The 23,320-nt window shown below is 36.8% G+C and overlaps 1 protein-coding gene across 2 annotated transcripts; it reads right to left on the bottom strand.

Annotated features, from left to right (window-relative positions):
- Nucleotides 1-3,832: 3,832 nt before the first annotated feature.
- On the bottom strand, nucleotides 3,833-20,724 carry mrc1b (mannose receptor, C type 1b). 2 transcript variants are annotated; one of them, XM_073874748.1, is made up of 31 exons: nucleotides 20,387-20,724; nucleotides 19,599-19,979; nucleotides 17,290-17,460; nucleotides 16,986-17,138; nucleotides 16,542-16,655; nucleotides 15,632-15,769; nucleotides 15,359-15,538; nucleotides 15,114-15,271; nucleotides 14,853-14,969; nucleotides 14,567-14,682; nucleotides 14,287-14,435; nucleotides 13,977-14,176; nucleotides 12,757-12,878; nucleotides 12,588-12,660; nucleotides 12,214-12,367; nucleotides 12,074-12,109; nucleotides 11,795-11,961; nucleotides 11,644-11,705; nucleotides 10,941-11,041; nucleotides 10,578-10,720; nucleotides 9,503-9,605; nucleotides 8,951-9,093; nucleotides 8,793-8,837; nucleotides 8,612-8,711; nucleotides 8,274-8,503; nucleotides 6,859-7,024; nucleotides 6,575-6,730; nucleotides 6,339-6,452; nucleotides 6,042-6,239; nucleotides 5,618-5,650; nucleotides 3,833-4,647 (listed from the first exon to the last, which is right to left on the bottom strand). In XM_073874748.1, exons 1-31 carry the CDS (start codon nucleotides 20,448-20,450, stop codon nucleotides 4,430-4,432), a joined length of 4,305 nt encoding a protein of 1,434 aa, XP_073730849.1. In that variant the 5' UTR covers nucleotides 20,451-20,724; the 3' UTR covers nucleotides 3,833-4,429. The 2 variants fall into 2 exon arrangements, with proteins under 2 accessions (XP_073730849.1, XP_055057928.2); XM_055201953.2 differs by having other exon boundaries at nucleotides 19,599-19,982; nucleotides 20,387-20,717.
- Nucleotides 20,725-23,320: the final 2,596 nt, after the last annotated feature.

The following is a 23,320-nucleotide window of genomic DNA, read 5'->3' as shown; positions in this document are numbered from 1 at the left end:
ACGAGCTTGATCGGGCAACTATATGTTCCTATCTTGACACAATTTATTTCAAGTTTTGATATATAGTTCACCAAGAAAGCAAGCAAGCAGTTCCTCATTGCGGTTAGCTGGGTTATTATGCAGTTCTGTGTCTGTGTCTGTAAAACATATGTTATGTCCTTTCTATGCTCCCATAGTGCGGTTAGCAGCCACATCCTCTTCCCCTATCCGACTTTCAACTTAGTCTGGTTTTGGTGCAGTCTCTCTCCCCATGCAAGGTTTGAGGCAGTCATCCTTTCATTGACACTTTATTCCACAGCTAAAACACACATCTGGATCAATTCCATTATGTTAAACCATATTCATGGCCTCTTTCTTTCTTAATTATACACGCCATTCCAGCATCTAAGGCTATATACATGGCAAGAACCGGTTAATCCATACTCAAATTGATCCACACAAGTTCCATACACATGTTTGGCAAGGGAAAATTTGGTATCTCCAATTCACTTAACTTGCATGTTTTTGGCATGTTTGTGTCCATTGATGTGGACACAGGGAGAACATGCAAATCTGACCTAGCCAGGGCTTTCACAACATATCTCACTATATGCTTTGAAATGCTTGGAATGAAAGTCCATAGCTATTGGAAAGCTTGAAAGAATGAATTGAAATGAATAGTCCAATTAACATCTTAAGATCTGCTTGTTTACAACAACAAAAGATTATAATATATTTTAATTTAAGTATGCCTCATGAAGCAGTGTTTAGCTACACCAAGCATTCAGAGTGCTTATATAAAATGGTATATCACACCTACAAAAATGTAATGATATTGATAGAAAAATACTACTATTTTGCAACCCATTCTCACTCCCCAAGGTGTCAAAATCTGAAGCATGTTCAAACGCCTTCAGCGTCAGTATGAAGACGCGAAGGGTGCCCCTATGCTTCACTATATCAACGAAATGGGAACTCCGTTGCTTTCATGCTAATCCCTCAGCGTCAGACACAGACGAAAGGGAATCCCGGAAGGCGACGCCGTCACGCCACGCGACGATCGGCAGGATCATGCCGCCCCTGGACGGCAACCACTCAATTCCCTTTCCAAATTTTTTACCATTGTCGCTTGGGGTTAGAACGACTTTCTGTTACATAAAATTACATCCTAACCCAAACCCAACTCTAACCCTAACCCCAAGCGACAATGCGGACTTTATTTTCCGTGGCATTCTCACGGATTGGTTACTCAACTGTTTTGTCCTATTTTCTTACCATTGTCGCTTCGGTTTAGGGTTAGATTTACATAAAATGACATCCTTACCCAAACCCAACTCTAACCCCAATGCCAGGTGACAATTGATTAAAGTTTAGAAAATATAAAAGAATACATCAGAAAAAATTGTATAAACCAATACTTACAGTGACAAAGTAACGCAAGCACCAAATCTAACCCTAAACCGAAGCGACAATGGTTTGAAAATAGGAAAAAGCAGTTGAGTAACCAATCCGTGAGAATGCCACGGAAAAATGAGCAAAAAATTCCGTGACTATCCCACGGAACTTTGTGAGATCATGTTGATCAGAAGACAAAAAGTATAAACCAATACAGACATCCTAACCCAAACCCGAACTCTAACCCCAAGCAACAGTGGCTTAAAAATCAGAAGACAAAAAGTATAAACAAACTGACATCCAAACCCCAAGTCTAACCCCAACCCCAAGCGACAATGTTTTAAAAATTGGAAAAAAATTGAGTAGTTACCGCCCAGAAGTGGCATGATCCTGCCGATCGTTGCATAACGTGACGGCATCACCTTCCGGGATTCCCTTTCGTCTATATCCGACGCTGAGGGATTAGCATGAAAGCAACGGAGTTCCCATTTCGTCGATATAGTGACGCATAGGGGCACCCTTCGCGTCTTCATACTGACGCTGAAGGCGTTTGAACATGCTTCAGATTTTGACGCCTTGCGAAGTGAGAATGTGTTGCATTTTTTGCTAAGCAATGTTCTTCAGAATTGTAGTGGGTCATAAGCAACACAGATATTACAAGCTGCATTTTGATTTAAAGGCTGGATCATTCACGTATTTCAAGGACAGTCTGTGTCCTTGAAATACGTGAATGATCCAGCCTTTAAATCAAAATGCAGCTTGTGATAGGTGAGGACTTGATCTTTAAAGTATGCAGCTTCCAAAGTCCATAAAGTGATCAGATTGTAGTTTTCCAGACAATGTCTCCCCCTGTTAAATATTAATAGATTTAATATATGAGGTCTGTCTTACTTTTAAGTCTGGAAACAAAAGCTTTAGAGAGCTCATATTTTCCCTTTTCATGATTTTACATTTCTTTTGGTGTGTAAGTGTGTGTTAGTACATGTTAATAAACTGCAAAGTTACAAATTCCAAATATATGATTGCGCAATTATCGTCTCCAACTTAGATCTCTTTTCTTGGACTACAATGAACGCAAGGATTGTAGGTACTGTAACAGTTTACTTCCGCAGCCCATTGATGTGGACATGATGCGCATTATCATAATTCCACCTGTTTCTGACTCACAGCCTGTGATTTGTCTAGCTGTGTCCCAATTCAAGGGCTGTGACCTTCTAAGGACGCGACCTCAGAAGGCGAGCACTCAGTCTTTAAAGGTGGCAGACTTTGAAGTCCGAGAAGAGAACTGAAATGAGACATCACAACACAAAAGCTGCGTTCTAATATAAAGGCTGGATTATTCATATTCTTCAAGACACAGACTTGGAAGGTGATGAATTGATCTTTAAAGAATGCAGCCTCCAAAGTCCATAAAGTGATCTGAAGTGAGATATCGTCCTATACACCATTCACCACAACAGAGGAATTTCTGACTCAGGTGGCTCTGACTTTGTTTTATTATAGAGAATATGATGCGTTGTTTGTAAAAACAATGTATTTAGCACTAAATTTGCTCTTTTTGTGAAGAGTTAAAAATGTTGATTTTGCTATCACAGCAAGATTAAGTGTGGGAGGTCCCACGACTGGTAACATTTGCATTATATCCAGCACCCTAATGTATAGAGGGGACTGGAGAACACAGTATTTTTGGAGGTGGTCCGGCTTTTCCTCCTCAAACTACACGCTTCAGGTGTCTTTCAGAGTAGCAGGGGTCAAGCATCAATCTGGGACGGGGACCTTGGCGCCGTGCCATGCATAGCGCACAACCCGCATCTTTAATGTCTGTGAGGTTGAGCCAAAGGTGTCGCACTAAACACAAGACTGGCCCACTGCTTGTGTGGTGCTCTTGGTTACGTCTAAGCTTGAATTCTGCGGCAGGGCTTTTTGACAGCATGGAAACAGGTTTCATCTTTGGAGCAGCGAGATGATCGCACTGAAGGAAAGAAGGTACTAAATGGCATTCGGCCTGGACTTACATATGCAAAGGCTTTACCCAAACTGGCAGGCTCGAACGCCATTAAGCTGTGATTTTCACAGACGTTAACAAATAGGTCTCAGTATCGGAGAAAACAGGAGTTTTCCATAGCGTCAGCTACTGACCGTGTAAAGTGAACCTTATCGAAAGGGAACAACACTCTTTTGACTTGAGAAATGAGTTTCCAGTTTGGTTAAAACAGGAAAGGTTAGACACTATGATCTGTTATCCATACATCTGCATGACATTTATTTACATCTTCTGATACTATAAGGTTTTCTGATACTTTATGCATTAGTTTGTGAAAACACTATAGTTTAAAAATGGTTTCTATGCATTTGTATACACCTCATAAATGCCTTTGTAGACATGGACTGATAAAACTGAGAAGAGTTCCTGCTGCACTGAAATATTTCTATATTCAATCAATCTGACTGTAAATGGTCTTTTTACAATTTTCTGTACCGCTGCAGACTTCACATTTATTCATTTCTGTTGTGTTTATTGATTCACAGATGTAGTTCTCATTTTTTATTCACTCAGAAGCAGTCAAGAAATAATGCTCTGAAGCATTTAACACTACATTTTCTTATAAATACATTACATTCAGTATATGACATCTGCATAAAATAAGAATTTAAAAAAGAAAACGCTTTATGATGAAAAGTTTTAATTGAATTGGCATAATATCTAAAACTTCAGATGCTGGATGGCATCTTATCCTTTGAATGTGGATCCATATGACACTCAGTCCACTCACGAATCAAAATTTGGCCTATAAAGTTTACGTGTACCTGTTTATTTTATGAAGAGTGACGGCCACAGTCTTTTAAGTTTTTTACATATAATAATTATCATCTCAATCTGTATTTTCATGTATGTAGTTATGTTGTACTGTAAGTAGCTATGTAATAAGCAGAATAATCTATTAGATAGTCATCATTGTGAATATTCACCAAATGCTTTGGCAATGAGCAGCACTCAGACCGTATAAACATATAAACGTATATAAACAGGTTTCATGCGGCATGAAAGGCAGATCTATTCTGTGATCTCAATGTTGTCAATCAACGCTCTGGAGTCTTTACTTCTAGAATAAGCTCCCTCTGTGTTATTATACAAGGGATTTTCAAATGTAGGCAAAGAAAGTCTTTTTGGACCTTTGTAGATGTAAATGTAAGCAAGGAGTCCTAATACACTCAACCCTGCAATAGACAAGAACACTGCCAATCCAGTATAAACCCTATGAGGTTCAGGACCTGTGAAAATCAGTAAACAGCATTAGTGTTTTTTTGTTGTGTAGCTGGCATACAATACCAGCCCAGTCTCACGAAATTTTGTTGTATAGTCCCGCAATTGTTTTATTCTGTTTTTGTGATATTATCACGAATTTCCGTGTTTTTTCGTAATCCTATAACGAATTCCTGTTTTTGTGTGATTATCACGTGTTGGTTAGCCTACTCAACTATTTTGTTCTATTTTCTTACCATTGTCGCTTCGGTTTAGGGTTAGATTTACATAAAATTACATCCCTACCCAAAACCAACTCTAACGCAGGCAACACATATAAAAAAATGTATCCGAAATAATAGTATAAACCAATACATAAAGTGACATTCTAATGCAAGCACCAAATCTAACCCTAAACCGAAGTGACAATGGTTTGAAAATAGGGAAAAGCAGTTGAGTAACCAATACGTTATAATCACACGAAAACAGGAATTCGTTATACGATCATGAAAAAACGCGGAAATTCGTGATAATATCACGAAAAAATAATAAAAATTATGTGATTATATTACGAAACCTTGTGAGACTGGGTAGACACATCAAACTACAGTGCAATTTATCTTCTAAATGGAGACAAATATATGCAACTGTGAAATCCAGGCTTAAGTCTCATGATCTAATAATAAGAATTTATTTTACTCTTTGATATCACATTGACTTTTATCTTTATCTTAGTCATTAATAATGATATCAAGGTTATATTGCTACAGAATGTCTTTACATTTTGTAGGATGATTTTATTTAGAAAAAAGATCACAAAAATGTCGATAACACTTTACAATAAGATTGTATTAGTAAACATAAGTAAATGCATTAACTTACACAAAGCAACAATAAACAATATGTTTTTTAACATGTATTAATTCTTGTCATCGTAAGTGACAATTTTCTTAAAAAACTGTAAGTAATAGAAAAGCATTAGGAATTAAGTGACTATACCTTTATCTGGAGCCTTAAGGGTTGGAGGTATTACTGCAGGAAAAAGACAGATATTATTACTGTCAGATATTTAAAGATAATATACAGTATGAATGAATAAACTTGCTTTAGAATGAGGGTAGATGAAATGATCATTTTAAACTTGATCACTTTTGCCATAAACGTTCAGATGATCCTCATCATTAAAAAATCTTTTATAATGTAGTTTAATGATAGACGGGAGATCAGGGCAGCATTTCCCTACTTCTCAATGTATGCTACAGTAAATTATTTTGTCTACCCAAAAGTTTATTCTGTGTAGGCTATCAAACATTTTCACCTATTTTTTTGCAAAAAGCAAGATATATTGCTTTTGATAGCTGACTCTGCCCTGTAATGTTAAAAATAAAGAAGTGTTTGTGAATTCTGCTTAAACAATCCTTACCTTTGGCTGTTTTGCATATATATGGTAGGTAGGCGTAATCGCAATGCTTTTTTCGCCATCTTTTAGTGGCGCCAAAGATAAATGTACAAGAGGGATTGCCAAAAAATTGTTCAAAATGTTCTTCTTCATCAACATAATTTTCTTTAGGTTCCCAATTAGTGTAATCTACCACATTGCCATCTGTCCATAACCAGTGTCCTGCACAGATTGAACGACCCAAAGTTAGTTCATAAATAACCGACATTGCTGAGTCTGTTTTTGAAGACGATAAATTGATAAAACAGAATGAAGTTTTACCTTTAAAGGTCTGGAAAAGACCTATCCAAAAATCTGTGTGACTCTCCAGCAATGCGATGTTGTTTTGTAAAAACGTATCCTCTGCTTCATCCATAACACTGACTAGTGATGCTCCTGATAGAAAAAAAATGATCATGCAAACATTTTTATTCACATTCAGCAAATTCATAATACTAATAGTGATACAACAATAAAAAACATTCTTACAACATGATAAAACATTTACATTTACTCACCCCATGTCAGACAGATTCGAGAGGCTCTGCCCCATGGCTCGGGGTCTCTAATAAAAGAATAGCAGCTGTCTCTGAACGGGATCCACCTCAGTGGGCTATCTTCTGTTGATTCGGGACACTGTCCGGGATACTGTGCCGGAGGAGTGGGGGCAATCTCTATGGGAAATATTTGTTGTAGGTCTTCAATGTAGGTGTAGTTGTGTTTATAGTACAGTTTAGAGTTACATGAACAGTTTCAAGAAGCCAAGAAGGTGAGTAATGTAGAGTACAGTAGTCGGTCTCACCTGTTGACTCCTCACAGATACTGTGAAAGGTTTTATTGCAGAAGGCTGTTCTCCATTGTCCATTTAAATCCATGTAAACACAAGGGCGGTTTGGCTTTGGCTCACCAAAAGCCCATCTCTCCATATTCATGGGCCAGTTATTTATCCATAAGAAGTAACCATTTGTCTGAAAGTGAATGAAAGTGTGGTTATGTGTGGAAAAAATGTACACTACAGGCTATTATTTCAATGTTCAATGTTATTGTACGTAATGCTTAAGTGATTAATATGACTACATGTTACTGTACATTTTTGTATCTTTTGTATATCCACTTTCATTGTACACTGTCAAAAGAAATGGTCCCAAGCTGTCACAGGGGTGGTACAATACCCTTTCAAAAAGTACACATTTGCACCTAAAGAATTAAAGGCGGAGTCCATGATGTTTGAAAGCCAATGTTGATATTTGAAATCACCTAAACAAACACGCCCCTACCCCAATAGAATCTGAACCTTCTGTTGATAGACCCGCCCCACACATACGCAACCCGGCATTTGATTTGATTTGATTGGCTATAAGTGTGTTTTGGTAGTCGGCCCGTCTCCTTTTCCAAACCGTTTTTCAAACATCGTGGACTCCGCCTTTAATATTAGTACCAAAAAGATACATATTGGTTCCATAGAGGGCATATTAGTATCTTTAAAGGTGCAATGTGTAAATTTTAGCAAAGTCTAGTGGTATGGTTGCGTATTGCAACCAACGGCTCAGTCCATTGCTCACTCCTTGCTTTTAAAACCCATAGAGAAGCTACGGTAGCGGCACCAGAAAAACATTTCATCGTCGGAGACAACTTAGTAAAAAAGTTTGTCCGTTAAGGGCTTCTGTAGAAACGTGGCGGCACAAAATGGCGACATCCACGTAAGGGGACCCTCTGTGTTTGTAGATAAAACGCCTCATTCTAAGGTAATAAAAACATAACCGTTCATTATAAAAAGGTCTTTATACACCACTGATAATATAGTTTTGTATATTATTTTGCATTTCTGTCAAGAGATCATTCTAAAAATTACACACTGCACCTTTAAGGTACATACGGTTAACAAATGTGTATATAAATATGTGTGTGTGTGTGTGCCTGGTAATTATCACATTGTGGGGACCAATTGTCCCCACAAAGAGGAATACCAGTATTTTGTGGGGACATTTTGGGGTCGCCATGAGAAAACAAGCTTATAAATCAAACAGAATGATGTTTCTTGAAAATTTAAGGTAGCAGAACGTTTTCTGTGATGGTTAGGGTTTAGGGAATAAAAGATACAGTTTGTACATATATAAAAGCCTAAACTTTCATCAGGGTGAATTATGATAACAGAATTTTCATTTCAGGGCAAATACTTTATTTAAAGAGCAACACTAATATTAACTAATAATCTACCTTTACACTGTTTAGACCGATCCAAATGGGCTGCTTGGTTCTGAAGACCTGTAACTGGGCATAAGCTTGTGTAATTGAGCTCCGAATGTTGACCAGATGAGTGCCATGCGACTCACACCGGCGTTTTGCCTCATCCCATGTTTGGTTCTCTTTAATCACTTTAAGCGATGAATTTCCCATCTTGACAAAAGTGTCAGGAAGTTCAAACGGCACTGAGGTCAATGCAGGATCTGAAAGTATAAAGAATGTAAACATTTTATGTATTTATTTATTTTATTGCCTTAAGAGCATGAAATGTCAAAGTCTACAAGATGTCTAGAAGATTTAGCTAGGCTCACCAATATCACGGGCGCAGATGAAACCATGTGTTGCATTACAGTCGGTTGCCACCCATTTTCCAAAATCAAAACTCGAACCGTGTCCAATAACGGCACATTCCTGTTAAACGAGAAATGTGTCATTGTAGCCCTTTATTTTATTTTCATTAATGTCCTGTATAACAACACATTTTCACATTACCTCATCGTCTGAATGCTGATATTTAGTCCAATGATACCCATACCACTGTAAGTGCAACAACAACTATTTAAATGAAAATAATTTGCACGGGTCATGCAGATAACATTAATTAGACACCGGGTTTTAACAATTTAAATGTATTAAGATATGCCGTTTACAGGATATGCGTGTGGTTCTCCTCTGGCCCAATGTGTGAATTCCACAGTACTTCCATCTGTCCACTTGAACCTTCCATTTGCCAGATTGCTAAGTCCAATCCAAAGGTCTGTAGTTTTATCAGGTAGCATTGTTGTAAAATAGGCTGCAAAAGTCCAACATGATGTATTAAGGATAAAAACAATGTCCTAATCAGCAACGAATCAAATCTAGCAGCATAGCATTTGTAGTTTTTTAAAAAATATTATCAAAATTATTTTTTATAATAACAATTTAACATGCATATTAAATATAAACATTTGGAAAAAGAAGACAAAAGCAAAAAAAATTCTATTGTCACCAGATGTGCTAATGTTTTGCTGTACTTCCCAGTCCTTGATTCTGATTGGTCAATAGCTGTTTTTTTATTTACAGTATGATAAAAACAGCTATGACTCCGTGACTTATTTCATAATACAGCATACCCTCTCTCATACCTTATTGCCTGCACACTGGCAATGTGACGGATAAATATTACAATTAATCTAGAGTTGTGAGCAATGATAAAATTGTACCTTGTTGTACTTCATTCATAACAGATACCAGATCTCCACCTAGATCTCGGCAGTATTCTCGCGCTTCTTTCCATGTTTTTGTGTCTTCTCTCATCATGTAGCACTAGGTTTATGGAAATGGACAAAAGTATATGGCAAATGATGTATTATTTATAATAAATGTATTCTAAAATATTAAACAATTAAATTGTCATTACCAATTTTCATTGCAAATAGCTACACAATTTAGCTAAAGCAGTGCTTCTCAATTATTTTCTGTCATGCCCCACCCTAGGAAGAAGTAAACATTTCGCGCCCCCCCCCCCAACTCTTCGCCGCGACTGTAAATAGTATAATTTATCTATAAAATGACACATCTGCAAAACATTGTATCCTTATTAACATTAAAGAAAACACAAAAAAAGAAATATTGATCAACTTACAGCAAAGAATAACTTTATTAACATTCTTTTTTAGTCTGTAACAGAAAAGATTTAAAATGCATCAATTTGCCTGAAAAAAATCAATCCTTATCAGCATGATTGGGGTGTAATGTCTTTAAGTGACAGTGCAAAAAAATCTCTTCCTGAAATAGTATTTTTCCCCAGGGTCTCGCGCGCCCCCCCCTGGTGTCGCTTCGAGCCCCCCCTGGGGGTCCCGCCCCACTATTTGAGAAGCACTGAGCTAAAGCATCAATGTATCTTGTGAAAACAATTTATGCAGTATAACACTGTTACAGTATGCTGCGTTTACACCAACCGCGCTTCAGGTGTCAAAATCGCGTCTACCGTGCCTAGTTTGCCCCTTGAACAGTTTGAATGCATTCACGCGTCTATAATGAAGTAGGGAAGAGCAAGCTTTTGACAAAATGCACCTTCCGCGTCAGGCGCTCAATTCTAGACGCGCGAATGAGGCGGAATCGCGTGTTCCCCTCCGCGCCAAACGCCTCATCCGCGTTGCGAGACCTCCAGATGCGCATCATCGCGTCTTCACATTGACTTAACATTGAAATCACTCGCGCTTCACCCCTCTATCGCGGCTGGTGTAAACGCAGCATTAGTATTATGTGACGAAGTTTGAAGGTTTCATTATTCACCTTTGTCTGAAATTGTTTCCACTCTCGAGTACATCCTCCTTTTGGTTCTTTTGTAGGGGCCACTGTGGCATTGACCGGAGGAGCTTCACTTCGCTTACAAACATATGCCGACTCATCACCACAGTTGACAGCTTCCCAGAGTCCTGGAAAAGTTCAAATGCAATAGATTTATTTTGAATGGGTTTTAATGTATCACATACAGTAGGTCAACTATTAACACAAAAGAAGTTCATGGGGAAATCTGCAGTCATTTCCTGTGTTGATATTTGTACAAAAGTTTGCAGAATGCTTCGAATCTATCAATGGTCAATAACACATTTCATATCTGAAGTTACGTATGTTAAGGACGATCGGCAGATGTACCTTGAGATGTGGTCATCTTTACACATCTTTCCTCACTGTTCACGAGCGCCGGCTGATTTGTTTCCCAAGCTTCAAACACTACAGGGGAGCCATCTATCCACCTGGATGAAAAGCAGCCATTGGTTTCTTACATTTTTTTTAGCAATAAACGTACGAGAAGCTGAAATGCAAAAGCCGCTAGACGCCACCTCCTTTAAAAATGAAATAATCATAATAGCTGAATGCTTTTGTACATTACTCAAATACTTAAAACCGCTTAATCCTTGCCTTGAGCCATTCAGAAATACCGGTTTGTTAGCAAAAACTGTTAAATGCCACTTCAATTTTTCATCAAAGTCCTCTCAGTGCAAATTGGACAAACCATGGAGAACAACCCGAATGTAGCAGTCATATATGGATTACAGTGCCCCCTAATGTGTGGTTCAATTTTTACATTCTGACTTTCATGCTTTGCATTGTTTCTGGTTAGTGATTTTGCAACTCTTTACTACAGTAGGTCTTGTCAAAAAGCTCACATGCACAGATGGTTCACAGCAAAAGACAGAAAAATTTGTTATATACCAATGTAAAGTGACATTTGTGAAAATAAGGCAGTTTAATTACTGACTTATAACCTTTTCTTTACCATTAAAGTGACATTACTAAACGCAAACATAAAAGCCTGATAAAAATTATATCCTCGTGTTCTTCACATTCAACTTACTGGTAAGACCCATCCAAATCAACAGCCAAACCAATAATAACATCACTGAGCATCTCTTTAGCCTGTGACAGACAGAATAACATATCATGTATTGGGAATCAGTGAATGCAATATACAGGAATATTTGATAAATCTGTACGGCGTGTCATACCTGATGCCAGATGAACAAACGCTCTTCCTCATCATTGATAACCGCAAGATCACCATGTCCTTGCTTGCAAATTTTCCTTGCCTCATTCGCAGAGACAGATGAGTATGAAGACACATAATATTGATTCCCTTTAAATTCAATCCAGCCGTCCTCGGTCGTATTATACACTGAAATTAAAAGTAAGACATTACACATTTTTTGGCTCTTCTTTGGTCGTCAATCAGTATGAAAGAGAGATGTCACATGTTGTGACCAGTGTTTAATAAGTAGACGACTGACCTATTTCTGTAATATTTAGTTGCTTTGGGGTCTTTCCTATAAAGAGAGGATAAAATGTCATACATTATTAAAATAGTATTTATAATCTAATAATATTAGAATTCAATGAAACTCTTATTAGATTGGAAAAAGTGTTGTACCTTTTTGGATTTGACAATACCAGTCTTTCTTGTCTTGACAAGTCACATCATTCCACACATTATTACGTTCCCACCATGCTTGTTTAACTTCTACGCAATTTTCAATGTTGTTTAAATTGTTTGGTTCATCACTGGCCCAGTTTTGATAAGATGACTAAAGGAGAATACATTTTGAAAAAACATCAAATGAAATTCTCACATTAACACTTAACCCAAGTAAAACTTTTTTCAGACTTTTCCATATTTTTGAAAAATCAAAGTTTTAAATATTGGATTATGTACCTGCTTGCCTGTTTTACTAAAAATAATTATTTATACCAGTTGACTGTAAGTGATCAATAAATCAACAAAGTATGGTGTATTGATGTACTCACCGCAGAACCATCACTCCACACATAACCCACAGCAGGATCCTGAATACTATAACCAACCCATGCAGAGTACATACTACAAGCAAATCCATATGATTTGTCAAACATTGATGTCATTATTAGTTGGACATTTAACAACCATTGTTAATAAAAACGGCAAGATAAATATTACCTTCCTTGTGACCAAGGAATATCAGACTCCTGATGGATGCTCAGAAGATCTCCACCTAACTCTCTGCAGAAATCAAGAGCTTCATTCCAAGTCTTCCTTTGGGTGGAGTCTACATCAAATAACTTCAAAAAGAGAAATTTGTAAATAAAATACCAATTTCCTTATTCTGTAATAGAGAGTCTAAATGTTCTTTAAAGGATTAGTACATTTTCTTAAAAAAAATCCAGATAATTTACTCACTACCATGTCATCCAAAATGTTGATGTCTTTCTTTGTTCAGAAGAGAAGAAATTATGTTTTTTGGGGAAAGCATTCCAGGATTTTTCTCATTTTGATGGACCCCAATGCTTAACAGTTTTGATGCAGTTTAAAATTGCAGTTTCGAGGGACTCTAAATGATCCCAGAGAGGCGTGGGGGTCTTGTCTAGCGAAACGATTGTCATTTTTGACAAGAAAAATAAAAAATATGCACTTTTAAACCACAACTTCTCGTCCATCTCCTGTCCTTTGATGCGCCAGCGTGACCTCACATAATGGCATAATGCCTTGGAAAGGTCACGTGTTACATATATGAAATGCCATTTGCGGACCATTTTAAACAATAAACTGACACAAAGACATTAATTACTATCATTCGACATACAACAACGTGGGAATGGTCCTCTTTCTACACACTTGTAAATACTGGGGCATAGTTTCGCAAACGTCATCCGTGACCTCTTGACGTGACACAGGACCGGAGAAGTTGTGGTTTAAAAGTGCATATTTTTTCATTTTCTTGTCAAAAAGGACAATTGTTTTGCTAGGTAAGACCCTTATGCCTCGTTTGGGATCATTTAGAGTCTTTTGAAACTGCATTTTTAAACTGCATTAAAACTGTTAAGTGTTGGGGTCCATTAAAGTCCATTAAAATGAGAAAAATCCTGGAATGTTTTCCTCAAAAATATAAATATAAAATATAAAGACATAATGTCTTCTCGACTGAACAAAGAAAGACATCAACATTTTGGATGACATGGTGGTGAGTATATTATCTGGATTTTTTAAAGAAAATTGACTAATCCTTTAATCTGGCTTTCACTTATTTAAATATCAAAAATTCAACATATGGTAATAGCTACTAAACACCATTTGATGCTGACACAATTCATATACATACATAATTAATCTCAGATATTGGCAGAATTACACCAAAATGATTGTCATTACTGTCATTTTACCTTGACACAAAGGTTTCTAGATCCAACTGGTACCCATTCTTCACTACATTTCAGAGGAGCGGAGGTCGGTGGCGCTTGAGTTGTAACCACTCCCTCAGCTGCTTGCTTGCAAATGTATTTCTCTTTATTCGAGCAACTCAGCACATCCCAAAGTCCGGCAAGCATTCCAGTTGTCATGGCAACACAGCCTTGCCTTCTTCCTGTTTATTTAAATACAAAAGAAGGCCACAACATGAGTCAACCATGATGGTGCAAGCATAAGTAAACACTATAATTTCTCTATAACTTTCTGTTTAGCGTAATACCGTACCTGGCATTCCAGTGTTGAAATGAGTATATGGAACTTTCTTAGTGTTTGTCCATTCAAAAGTGTGTCGATCTCTTTGATTGGACAGCCCTGTCCAGAAATACTTCTCGGGTCGTGCTCCAACAAAACTAATCAAGAAGGCATTTTCTATCCTAATGGGAACAAAAACATGATTATTTATCAGATGACTGAAGAAGAACTTCAAATATTGACATTGAAACATCCTCAAAATTTGAAATGTACTATAAACAAAAATATAAGTAATTGACAACAGTTTAATGACCTGGATGTGATATCAACCAGTTGAGCACCATCTTTAACACACATCTGTTTTGCCTCTTCAAAGGTCTTTGTCTCGGATGCTGCCATGTAACAGTAGTACCCATACCTGGTCCAACCCTTTTCAAAGATATTAAACGGTTGTCGTTAATTTGGATAGATATTGTAACTTGGTCACTGATGTTAAGTAGATTTCAGAATCAACACTTAAATCATCTGTTAATGAAATGGGTAGAATACATCTTAAAATCACATTTTTGGCAATATTTTCCCCAACTATAAACACTTACAGGTTTACAGCCTGGACTTGTAATAATCGTGTCGTTTTTTGAGGCTGTGGAGCTGGTCTTCTTCTTACAGATGAAACCATGCTTGTGCTCACAGATTTCATCTGCCCACTTTCCCTCCTAAAGAAGAAACAGTTATTGTGCAAAAGGTCTGTCCATAAAACTATTATATTGAAGAAAAAACAACACAGCTAAAGATCATATTAGGTATAGAATACGTTTGATTTCTGAAAAAAAAAATTAATCATATTGCTGTCATTTTACCTCCCCTCTCATTAAAACACAGTCTTCCTTATGGAAAGCGTTGTGACTTGGCTCTCCCACTTCCCATGGGACAAACGACATGCTGGACTGATCACTCCACTCAAACAGCATTTGAGTTTTACGATCATTAAAACCGATCCACAGCTCATCCGTCTTTCCTGAAAACATCAATAGTGATCACAGCAGAACCTCTTTAGCTTATAGTTCAGTGCGTTCCATTTAAAAGTGAATCTATTGAAACTCACGGTATCCGAGTTGCGTGATGACAAAGCTTTGCTCTTCTGTGTTCAGGATGCTCAGCAGGTCTCCTCTTTCCTGTTGACAGGCATCTCGAGCCTCCAGCCAAGTTTTCTTGTTGCGATAGAGGAGATAACAGTGGCCTGAATATGGAATCCATGGGCTTTGGCAGTAGCCGGTGTGCACCACTAAATCCAGATACAAACAACACTTTTCTAACAACCATAAACATATATGTTTTAAATATTTTATGAATCAAAAAATGGAAATGGAAAACCTACCAGGTGGAACGGTGGAAACAGAGTGGCCTCTTTGGCAGACGTATCCATACTTTCCTGAACAAAGTTCATTTGTCCATTCAGAACCATGAGGTGCATTCAGGGCACCACAGCTCTGGCCCGGTTGTGTTGTTGGGTATCCTTTGACAAATAAACAAAGTACTTACTTACTGAATAGTGTGGACATAAAAAATCTAGGATGTGATAAATCAAGTGGCATCCAGTGACTTCTTTTTCGAGGGCACACGATGCGACACTCGTCACACCATGTATTTAGCCCATCATGTGTGTGGCTCATCACGCCAAAATATGTGTCCGCAGCGCCATGTGAACCATGTGCAACCCTCGTCTTGTCAAAATAAGTGCCTACTGCACACACGTCTAAAGGGTTTATGATAAAACAGACGCTCAGGTTTGCCAGATACTCGCATAAACTCATGCGTAATCAGAGTTTACTTTTAAGTTAGTGTTTCGCGAGTATTTTGTGAACGTGAGCATCTTGAGTTCTGAATACGTTTGTGTTCATACGCAGTTTTGGTTATTTATGAGAGAGATTTATCAATCTGTACATTTTTGGGGCTTACAACTGTGTTTTCAGCAAGGCACTGCCCTGCCATGTTAAGGGGACTGCAGTGGACAACTTGTTAGCTGTCGTGTGTCATTCACTTGTGCATAAAGTTGACAGCAAAGCGCGTCACGTAATGCTTTTTAATGTCTCCTGTGATTATTCAGACTCTAATGGAGAGCTATCGTAATTTTAAATAGCTATCTTCTGCTCTTTAAATATGGAACCTGCATAGTTTTGATTCGTTTTTATCAATCATTTGCATATTAAACTGCATATTACCTACACAGCTAAGTCTCAGATCCGTTGAGCTACAGGGATTCGGTCAGACTAAAAGATGAGTCTTACCACTGAGCCACTTAAGATAACGTAAAGGCTGCCCATTGGTCCACTGCCATCCACTGGACCCATCTAATTTGTTCAGTCCTGTCCATAGTGAAATTTGTGCATTTCGAATCATTCCTGATCAAAAAAAGAGAGATTTCTTTTACTGTAAATCAGTGGTCTCCACCAGGCTGCCTGCATGAAGTCTGTGAGGTGCCCGCCAAAGCGCATTCTATTAATAGCCTCATTTTTTATATTTATTTATTACATTTTTTATATTAGCTTGGCTTCTTTTAAGCATGTTAACATTTTAAACAATAATAAAACAGATCAACAAATAAAAAAAAAGTTTTGAGTACAATACATATAGTGGTAACCCTTGCTAACAAAAAGGTATACAGTATATACATCGGACGTTCTGTTTTTATGAGTTTTGGAGGGCCCAATGTCTTTCTGATGGCTCTGTACCTGTAACAAAGGTGTGTTCATGAGGCTCAGAAACACTCAGGAGCTCTCCACCCTGCTGCTGGCAGCTCTTTCTTGCTTGATGCCATGTCAGAGCCGACTTATCGTTTAGTTGGTAATAGACATTTGTCAGTGGATTTTTGGACCAGAGCGTATCTGCAAAACATAACCAATATCCGTAAATATGCGGAAGCAAACGTTTTACTGCTTAAACTGACATATTATTATTGTCATTTATGATAATGGACCACTGATAATTAAAAATGTAATGTTTATCATGCAGGTAATACATGAACAGGTGACTTACTGTCAGGTGATGGGCAGTAGCCCCACAGCTGGTTAACACTGTAATCAGACTCAATTGCACACCAAGGACTTTTGGCATGCTCTGTGGTACAATCGGCATACCATTTATTCTCATATCGAAAAGGAAAATGGCATGGACGGCCAAATGCATTTCCATCAATTGTGTATAATTCTGGAAAACAAAAATAAGAATTGACTTTAAAAAATAGACCCTGCCAGTGAAAATCCAGATAAATATTTATTTCGTGTGATTTACTGTTTTCTACATAAAAAGTACATTCTGTGAATATATAACCTTGATATATTTAATATTAACTGAGTAAGGCAATGTGAGTAAGGTATGTCAAAGATTAAAATAAATGTGAAATCAATAAGTGAAATCAAACTTTGATGCCCCATTCTCATAATTAGATTATGAGACTTTAACCTGGATTTCACAAACAGGGCCACATTTACTGTAGCTGATGAAACACAAATAATGATATGATTATATGATTGATTATATATAATTATATAGAGTACTGTGCAAAAGTCTTAGGCCACTTTTGGATTAGATTTGTTGTTTTTGCAATGTTATAGTGATCATGTAAAATCGTTTCTCCATCTCTTTAACAGAAAACATCCAGAAAATACAGGAAATGTGTATGTAGCGTTAAAAACTGTGTAAAAATGTAAACTGATGTGTCAAGTTTTTTCCACTTGAACAATAGCAGGAAACTGCAGGATCTCTTAAACCTAAATAAAATTAAATCCTATTTTAAAGAAATTAGTCTTTTTAATTCATTCTGCTCAAAAACGCTCAAGATGTGTTTAGTGCCAAGAGAGGTCAGATGATGCCTAAAGAAGACATTTAGTCCTGAAAATTTTATTTTGTATGTTTTGTACACATTTCCTGTATTTTCTGTTAATAAAATAGATTGAAAAATAAATATGGATGGACATTAAAACTTCTAAAACAACAAATCTGGTAGTGATGATGGCCTAAGACTTTTGCACAGTATGTATATTTAGTTTCTGTGATTTTATTTTTCCCGTAAAGCTGATTTGATACCTTGTAAAACCAAGCGTGCCGCACAAGCCCTGAAAAGTGAAGCCAAAACGTCTCGATCGCCCCCCAGTGACTGGTCCCAGTATAGGTCATAAACCCCGCCTCCCCATGTTATGGGACTTGAGACCAACAAAAAAAATAATTACATTTCAATTATCTTTTTTCCGAAGCTGGTTTCTGTCATTCACTGTAGTTTTTATCACGCTGATGTACATTCAAATGTTTGTTTTTAAAATAGGTTTGTGTTTAGTTAGTTATTTAATGATTTAAAAACAGTGGTGTCACGTCATGATTGACAGCTGTGATATTGTGTGATATGCGCATTCTACGAGAGCGAGGGCGGGGTTTTAATTTCGCGGCTACACTTCCTGCTCACTACTGCGCATGACTGGTCCCGAAATCGCTACTGCGCAGACTCAAGACCCAAGATGTCAGCGCCATATCAGGACACTGGCGGCTTCACTTTTCATCAATGGAAGAGAGCGATCAGGCGTCGTCCATCTTTTTTTACAGTCTATGTGTAAAACAGTGCTACATAAATAAATTTAATTTAACGAATAGGCCCAATAAACTTAACATAAAACAATAAAATACTAAATAAACCTAAAATTATAATATATTATATTGTAATATATTTTATAATCATTTATCGTCAATGCACAGGTTAAAAAGCATCAGTAGAATATAAGGATCTTGGTAAAACATACAGTATTAACAGTAAAATTTTATTTTTTTGTTTATAATTAAAAAAGTAATGTCATGTCAGATTTACTATTGCACTTTTTAATTATTAATAGCAATTCTGAAATATTCCCATGTATGTAATGTATGTTACTGCTTTGCAAAACAGACTCCCTACACTGAAAAAAATGTATTCACTCAATTTTTTCAAGGTAAGTGGTCGCAATCAATTTATTAAGTTACATTTAAACAAAAGTTTTTTGTTTTATTTTTCACATTTTTTTTGTTTAAATGTAAATTTAAATAAATTGATTGCGACCACTTACCTTAAAAAAATGGAGTAAATTGAATGAATTATTTTTTTCAGTGGAACTGAACACACATCAAATCCAAATTCACTTGCAGTGCATTCAGTCTTATTCGTTTTTGTGCTCTGTGGGAATCTGACGAACTGGTAGCACCATACTCTATCAACTAAGTTACCAGAACGCAAGAGCAATATACGAAAACAAACACAAGCATTTTAACTTCATGCCAGTACTACGCCAAGTTCAGCTGATAATGTACTTTAGGGCACGTACCTTCATAAGGCCGAGAGCAAATGTTGTTCTCTGTTCCATGAATTGTCCATTGACTCTTTGCCCCAGTGTCTTTAGAGATGACTGGCACACCATTATCATTTACAGCAAGATAAAGAGATTCATTCTTTAGTCGAAGCAACGAATCACTATGGCATTCCCACTTCTGCAAAACATTGTCATCTTCACACATCAACCACTGCAGCTTTTTACCCACAGATTTACTACCAACACCAAGGCATTTCTTTGTGTAAATGTTCAAAATGCGATCCTTTGAAATCCAGCGAAACTGTTGAAAGCCAGTGAGTGGGTCGCAGTTATAAAGCCTGTCCACGTAGTTTGCCATGCATTTGTTAGAATCCACATTATATATCAAAAAGTTTCCTTCTGCACAAAAATAAGATAGATGAGACACAGTAGTCACAACAAAAATCAAAACAGCAACTAATAGTATTTTTACAATAAATGGTACCACAACGACATATCAATGCTAATTCGTTTATTATTACTATTCCATTCCAGTTTTAGTTTAACCTCCTAAGACCTGGTGTGTTCACATACGTGGACATCACTTTTTTTTTTGCACCATAATACTTAATTCTGTGTAACTGGAACCTGTTGTAAACAAATGTGGACAATTACACTGCTTCCTGTTCAATTAAAATATATGGTTATTATATTTATTGGTTCTTCCTAACCCCAAAATAGCTGGAAGAAATCTGAAAAGAAAAACAAACCAAAACTTGGGTCTTAGAAGGTTAAATAAAGAGAAAAAGAGAGAAGCTACAAACCTGACTGTGCAACGCAGTTTGATAGATTTAATAAAAGCAGAAAAACAACACAAATGATTTTCATCTTGATGATCCAGTGACAGTCTGAGCATCTCAACTATCGCATTCTTCATGCTGGCCCGCTCTTAAAACAGGTTTAGTTGTGCAAATCACAATGATATCCTGTCACATGCCTCCTTTTTCTTTTCTTTTTTTTAGAAATGTTGTAACACTAATGTGACCACAAGATCTTTCTGGAAATGAAAAAGGTTTCTTCACGGTAATCGAAAAATCTTAGTCACCTAATTCTTAGTCTCTCTGTCTGTCTGGAACATACAAAACAGAAACATTATTGTCTGTAGTATACTGACAGACTCAAAACTGTACATTGAAATTCTTACTAATTAAACAGTAATCATTTTTGTATTATACAGTTGATTCACTTGAGAATATACAGAAATAAAACTATAATAATTTTACCTTTGAAACAATTGATCATACTGCACATGTCACAGTAATTCTGCCATGTCAGCATGCAGAACAATAACAGTACAAAAAAATAAAATTCCTCTCAAAATTTATGATCGGGAAGCTTCTTTCCTGTTATGCTTTACACTAATATCCCTGCACATCCTGTCTTTAAACTAGTGGTGATGCAGCATTTTACTGTATTAAAAAAATTTTTTTTGCTTGTAAGCACAGTTTAAAAGAAGGCAAGAGTGCCATGCCAGAACTAATATTAAAGAACATTTTTAAGATTTGTTTGCAAGTTGTTTCGATAAAATGCTGCCGAATACCATAGACAGTGCTGGGTTATTTAGGAAACAATCTGATGTAGCTGTTCAATAAGTGGTGGCTTTGGTCCTGTAAATCACTAATTGTGATTTATACCAAGGTGAGTGAGCATTTTCAATTCAATTCTGTGAAAGTCAATACCACGCTCTCAAGGCAAATTGTGCAATAGACAGAACACTGGAGAAAGCATTAACAGCGAGGGAAACACCAGGTGCCTGCCAACTGCAATGAGTTTAGAGAAAGCCTACTGTATGTCTTATCCATTCCTGCAGGATTTACTGTGTTTAAATATTTAGTGTACCGACTTCTCAGAGTGACAACGCTCCTCCTTATCCTAGTCCCAGACTAAAATGCACGTTTGAGCTGCCTTAAGTTAAAAACACCTTGTACTGACATATCAGTGCCATTGTTTTGTCTCAAGATGCAGACCAGTATTGTTTTTTGTAAGACATGTATGTAAAAACGACTCAAATGTCCTAATATAACTAAGGTCTAGTCCTGGATTAATCTAAACTCTGTCCTGGAAACCGCACCATGAACAAATGTCTGAAGTTGTCAGTGGAGTACTGGCCTTCTCGACTAAGCCTGGTTTCTCACAAGGTTTCTTCTCCATTTATAAATCAATAAAGTTTTGTTTTTTTGCTACTGTCGCCCTGTTTTTTAAATCCACTTTTATTAGTATGTAATGCTTAGGTCCATTCTTCTTATATAATCTTCTTATATAATCTCATCTATCACCTATCACATTATTTGACTAGATGTCCTATAGTAAAATATATATTCTATTGCGCAAGTGTGTGATATTGACTGAATTACTGTATTGTACATTAATCAAATTCTTCACTTCAAATTTCCATTAAATGGCACAACACTTGTTCAGCAGTCTTCTAAGTGGAAAAAAGAATGAATAAAGGCACACATCTTTTTTAATCTGGTAAAGGAGGTTTATCGAATATATTAGGATATTGACTAAATGATTGATCTTTTTACCTGTACTCAGAAAGGACAAAGAGTGACTGAAAACTTTTTTGAAGTGGAGATGTACTTAAAGGAATTTTGCAGTAAAAGTTTGTTAAAGGGGACATTCCACAAGACGTATTTAAATCTTTGATGTCCCCAGAGTAAATATGTGAAGTTTTAGCTCAAAATACCCTATAGGTAATTTATTGTGGCATGTTAAAGGAATAGTCTACTCATTTTCAATATTAAAATATTAAAAGAGGAACTATATTTTATGGCGTAATAGCACTTTTGGGAGTACTTCGACTCGCCTGAAAAGTCCGGTCCCCTTCTCCCTCTCATAATGGGAGAGGGAGGGTGTTCCTGCGCCGAGTCGAAGTACTCCCAAAAGTGCTATTACGCCATAAAATATAGTTCCTCTTTTAAATCCGCTTAGAAAAGCGCTACGTTTTATTTTGTACCACCAAACTTGCTTGTATAAGTACTCGTCTTAAATAGGAAAAACGTTAATGTGTTTGGTCACTTTTAACTTTATCTCTAAATGGTACCATTGAATGAATGGGGCTAAGCTAAATGCTATCGAAGCGTCGCAGCGCGCTCCATCGCCTAAGTGCACGCACACAGATGATAGAGGGATGTATCAACAATTCTTAGTTAAGGTAATAACATATTTTAATATTGAAAATGAGTAGACTATTCCTTTAAAATAGGCACTTTATGGGTCTGAGCAAAAATGCACAGTTTTTGTGTGTATCCCTTTAAATCCAAATGAGCTGCTCAGGTGGGCGGAGTCTCAAGCGCTTGCGCTGTAGAGAAGACATCGAGGAAGATTCTCTCACGAAAGAAGTTAGTAAGCGATGTTAAGCATTATATATTTGAACAAGTTTAAAAAGTCAATCATCTGTTTTATGCATACTAAATACATGTTTATCAGCAGATGGGGAACATTGTGGAATAAAAATAAAGACTTTTAGGTCTCATCATGCTGCCAGTGTTTTAAACAGGCACAATGATTTTCAGCATGTTACAATAAATTACACGTCCACAAACACTCAGAAGTTTACTTTTTGACCAAACCACACAAGCACATTTAAACGATCTGTAATAAAACAACACGTTTAATGCTTAAACTTTAGAGAAAAAGATCAAATGACATGTTTAAATGTATTGTGATTGAACACATTCGCGTTTCAGTCAGTC

This window comes from Misgurnus anguillicaudatus, chromosome 2 (genome assembly GCF_027580225.2).
Source record: "Misgurnus anguillicaudatus chromosome 2, ASM2758022v2, whole genome shotgun sequence".
Classification (NCBI taxonomy): Eukaryota; Metazoa; Chordata; class Actinopteri; order Cypriniformes; family Cobitidae; genus Misgurnus; species Misgurnus anguillicaudatus.
The sequence above is the reverse complement of the archived record's forward strand: the minus strand, read 5'-3'. Positions and strand labels throughout refer to the sequence as shown.

What these genes read in the sequence shown, in the direction of transcription:
- mrc1b (XM_055201953.2), bottom strand. Translation starts at nt 20,450, where the DNA reads ATGAAAATCATTTGTGTTGTTTTTCTGCTTTTATTAAATCTATCAAAC. An exon ending in CAAGTCCAGGCTGTAAACCT is followed by an intron (nt 14,683 to 14,852) that starts GTAAGTGTTTAT and finishes ATCTTTGAAAAG; the next exon opens with GGTTGGACCAGGTATGGGTA. An exon ending in GAGAACCACACGCATATCCT is followed by an intron (nt 8,838 to 8,950) that starts GTAAACGGCATA and finishes TTGCACTTACAG; the next exon opens with TGGTATGGGTATCATTGGAC.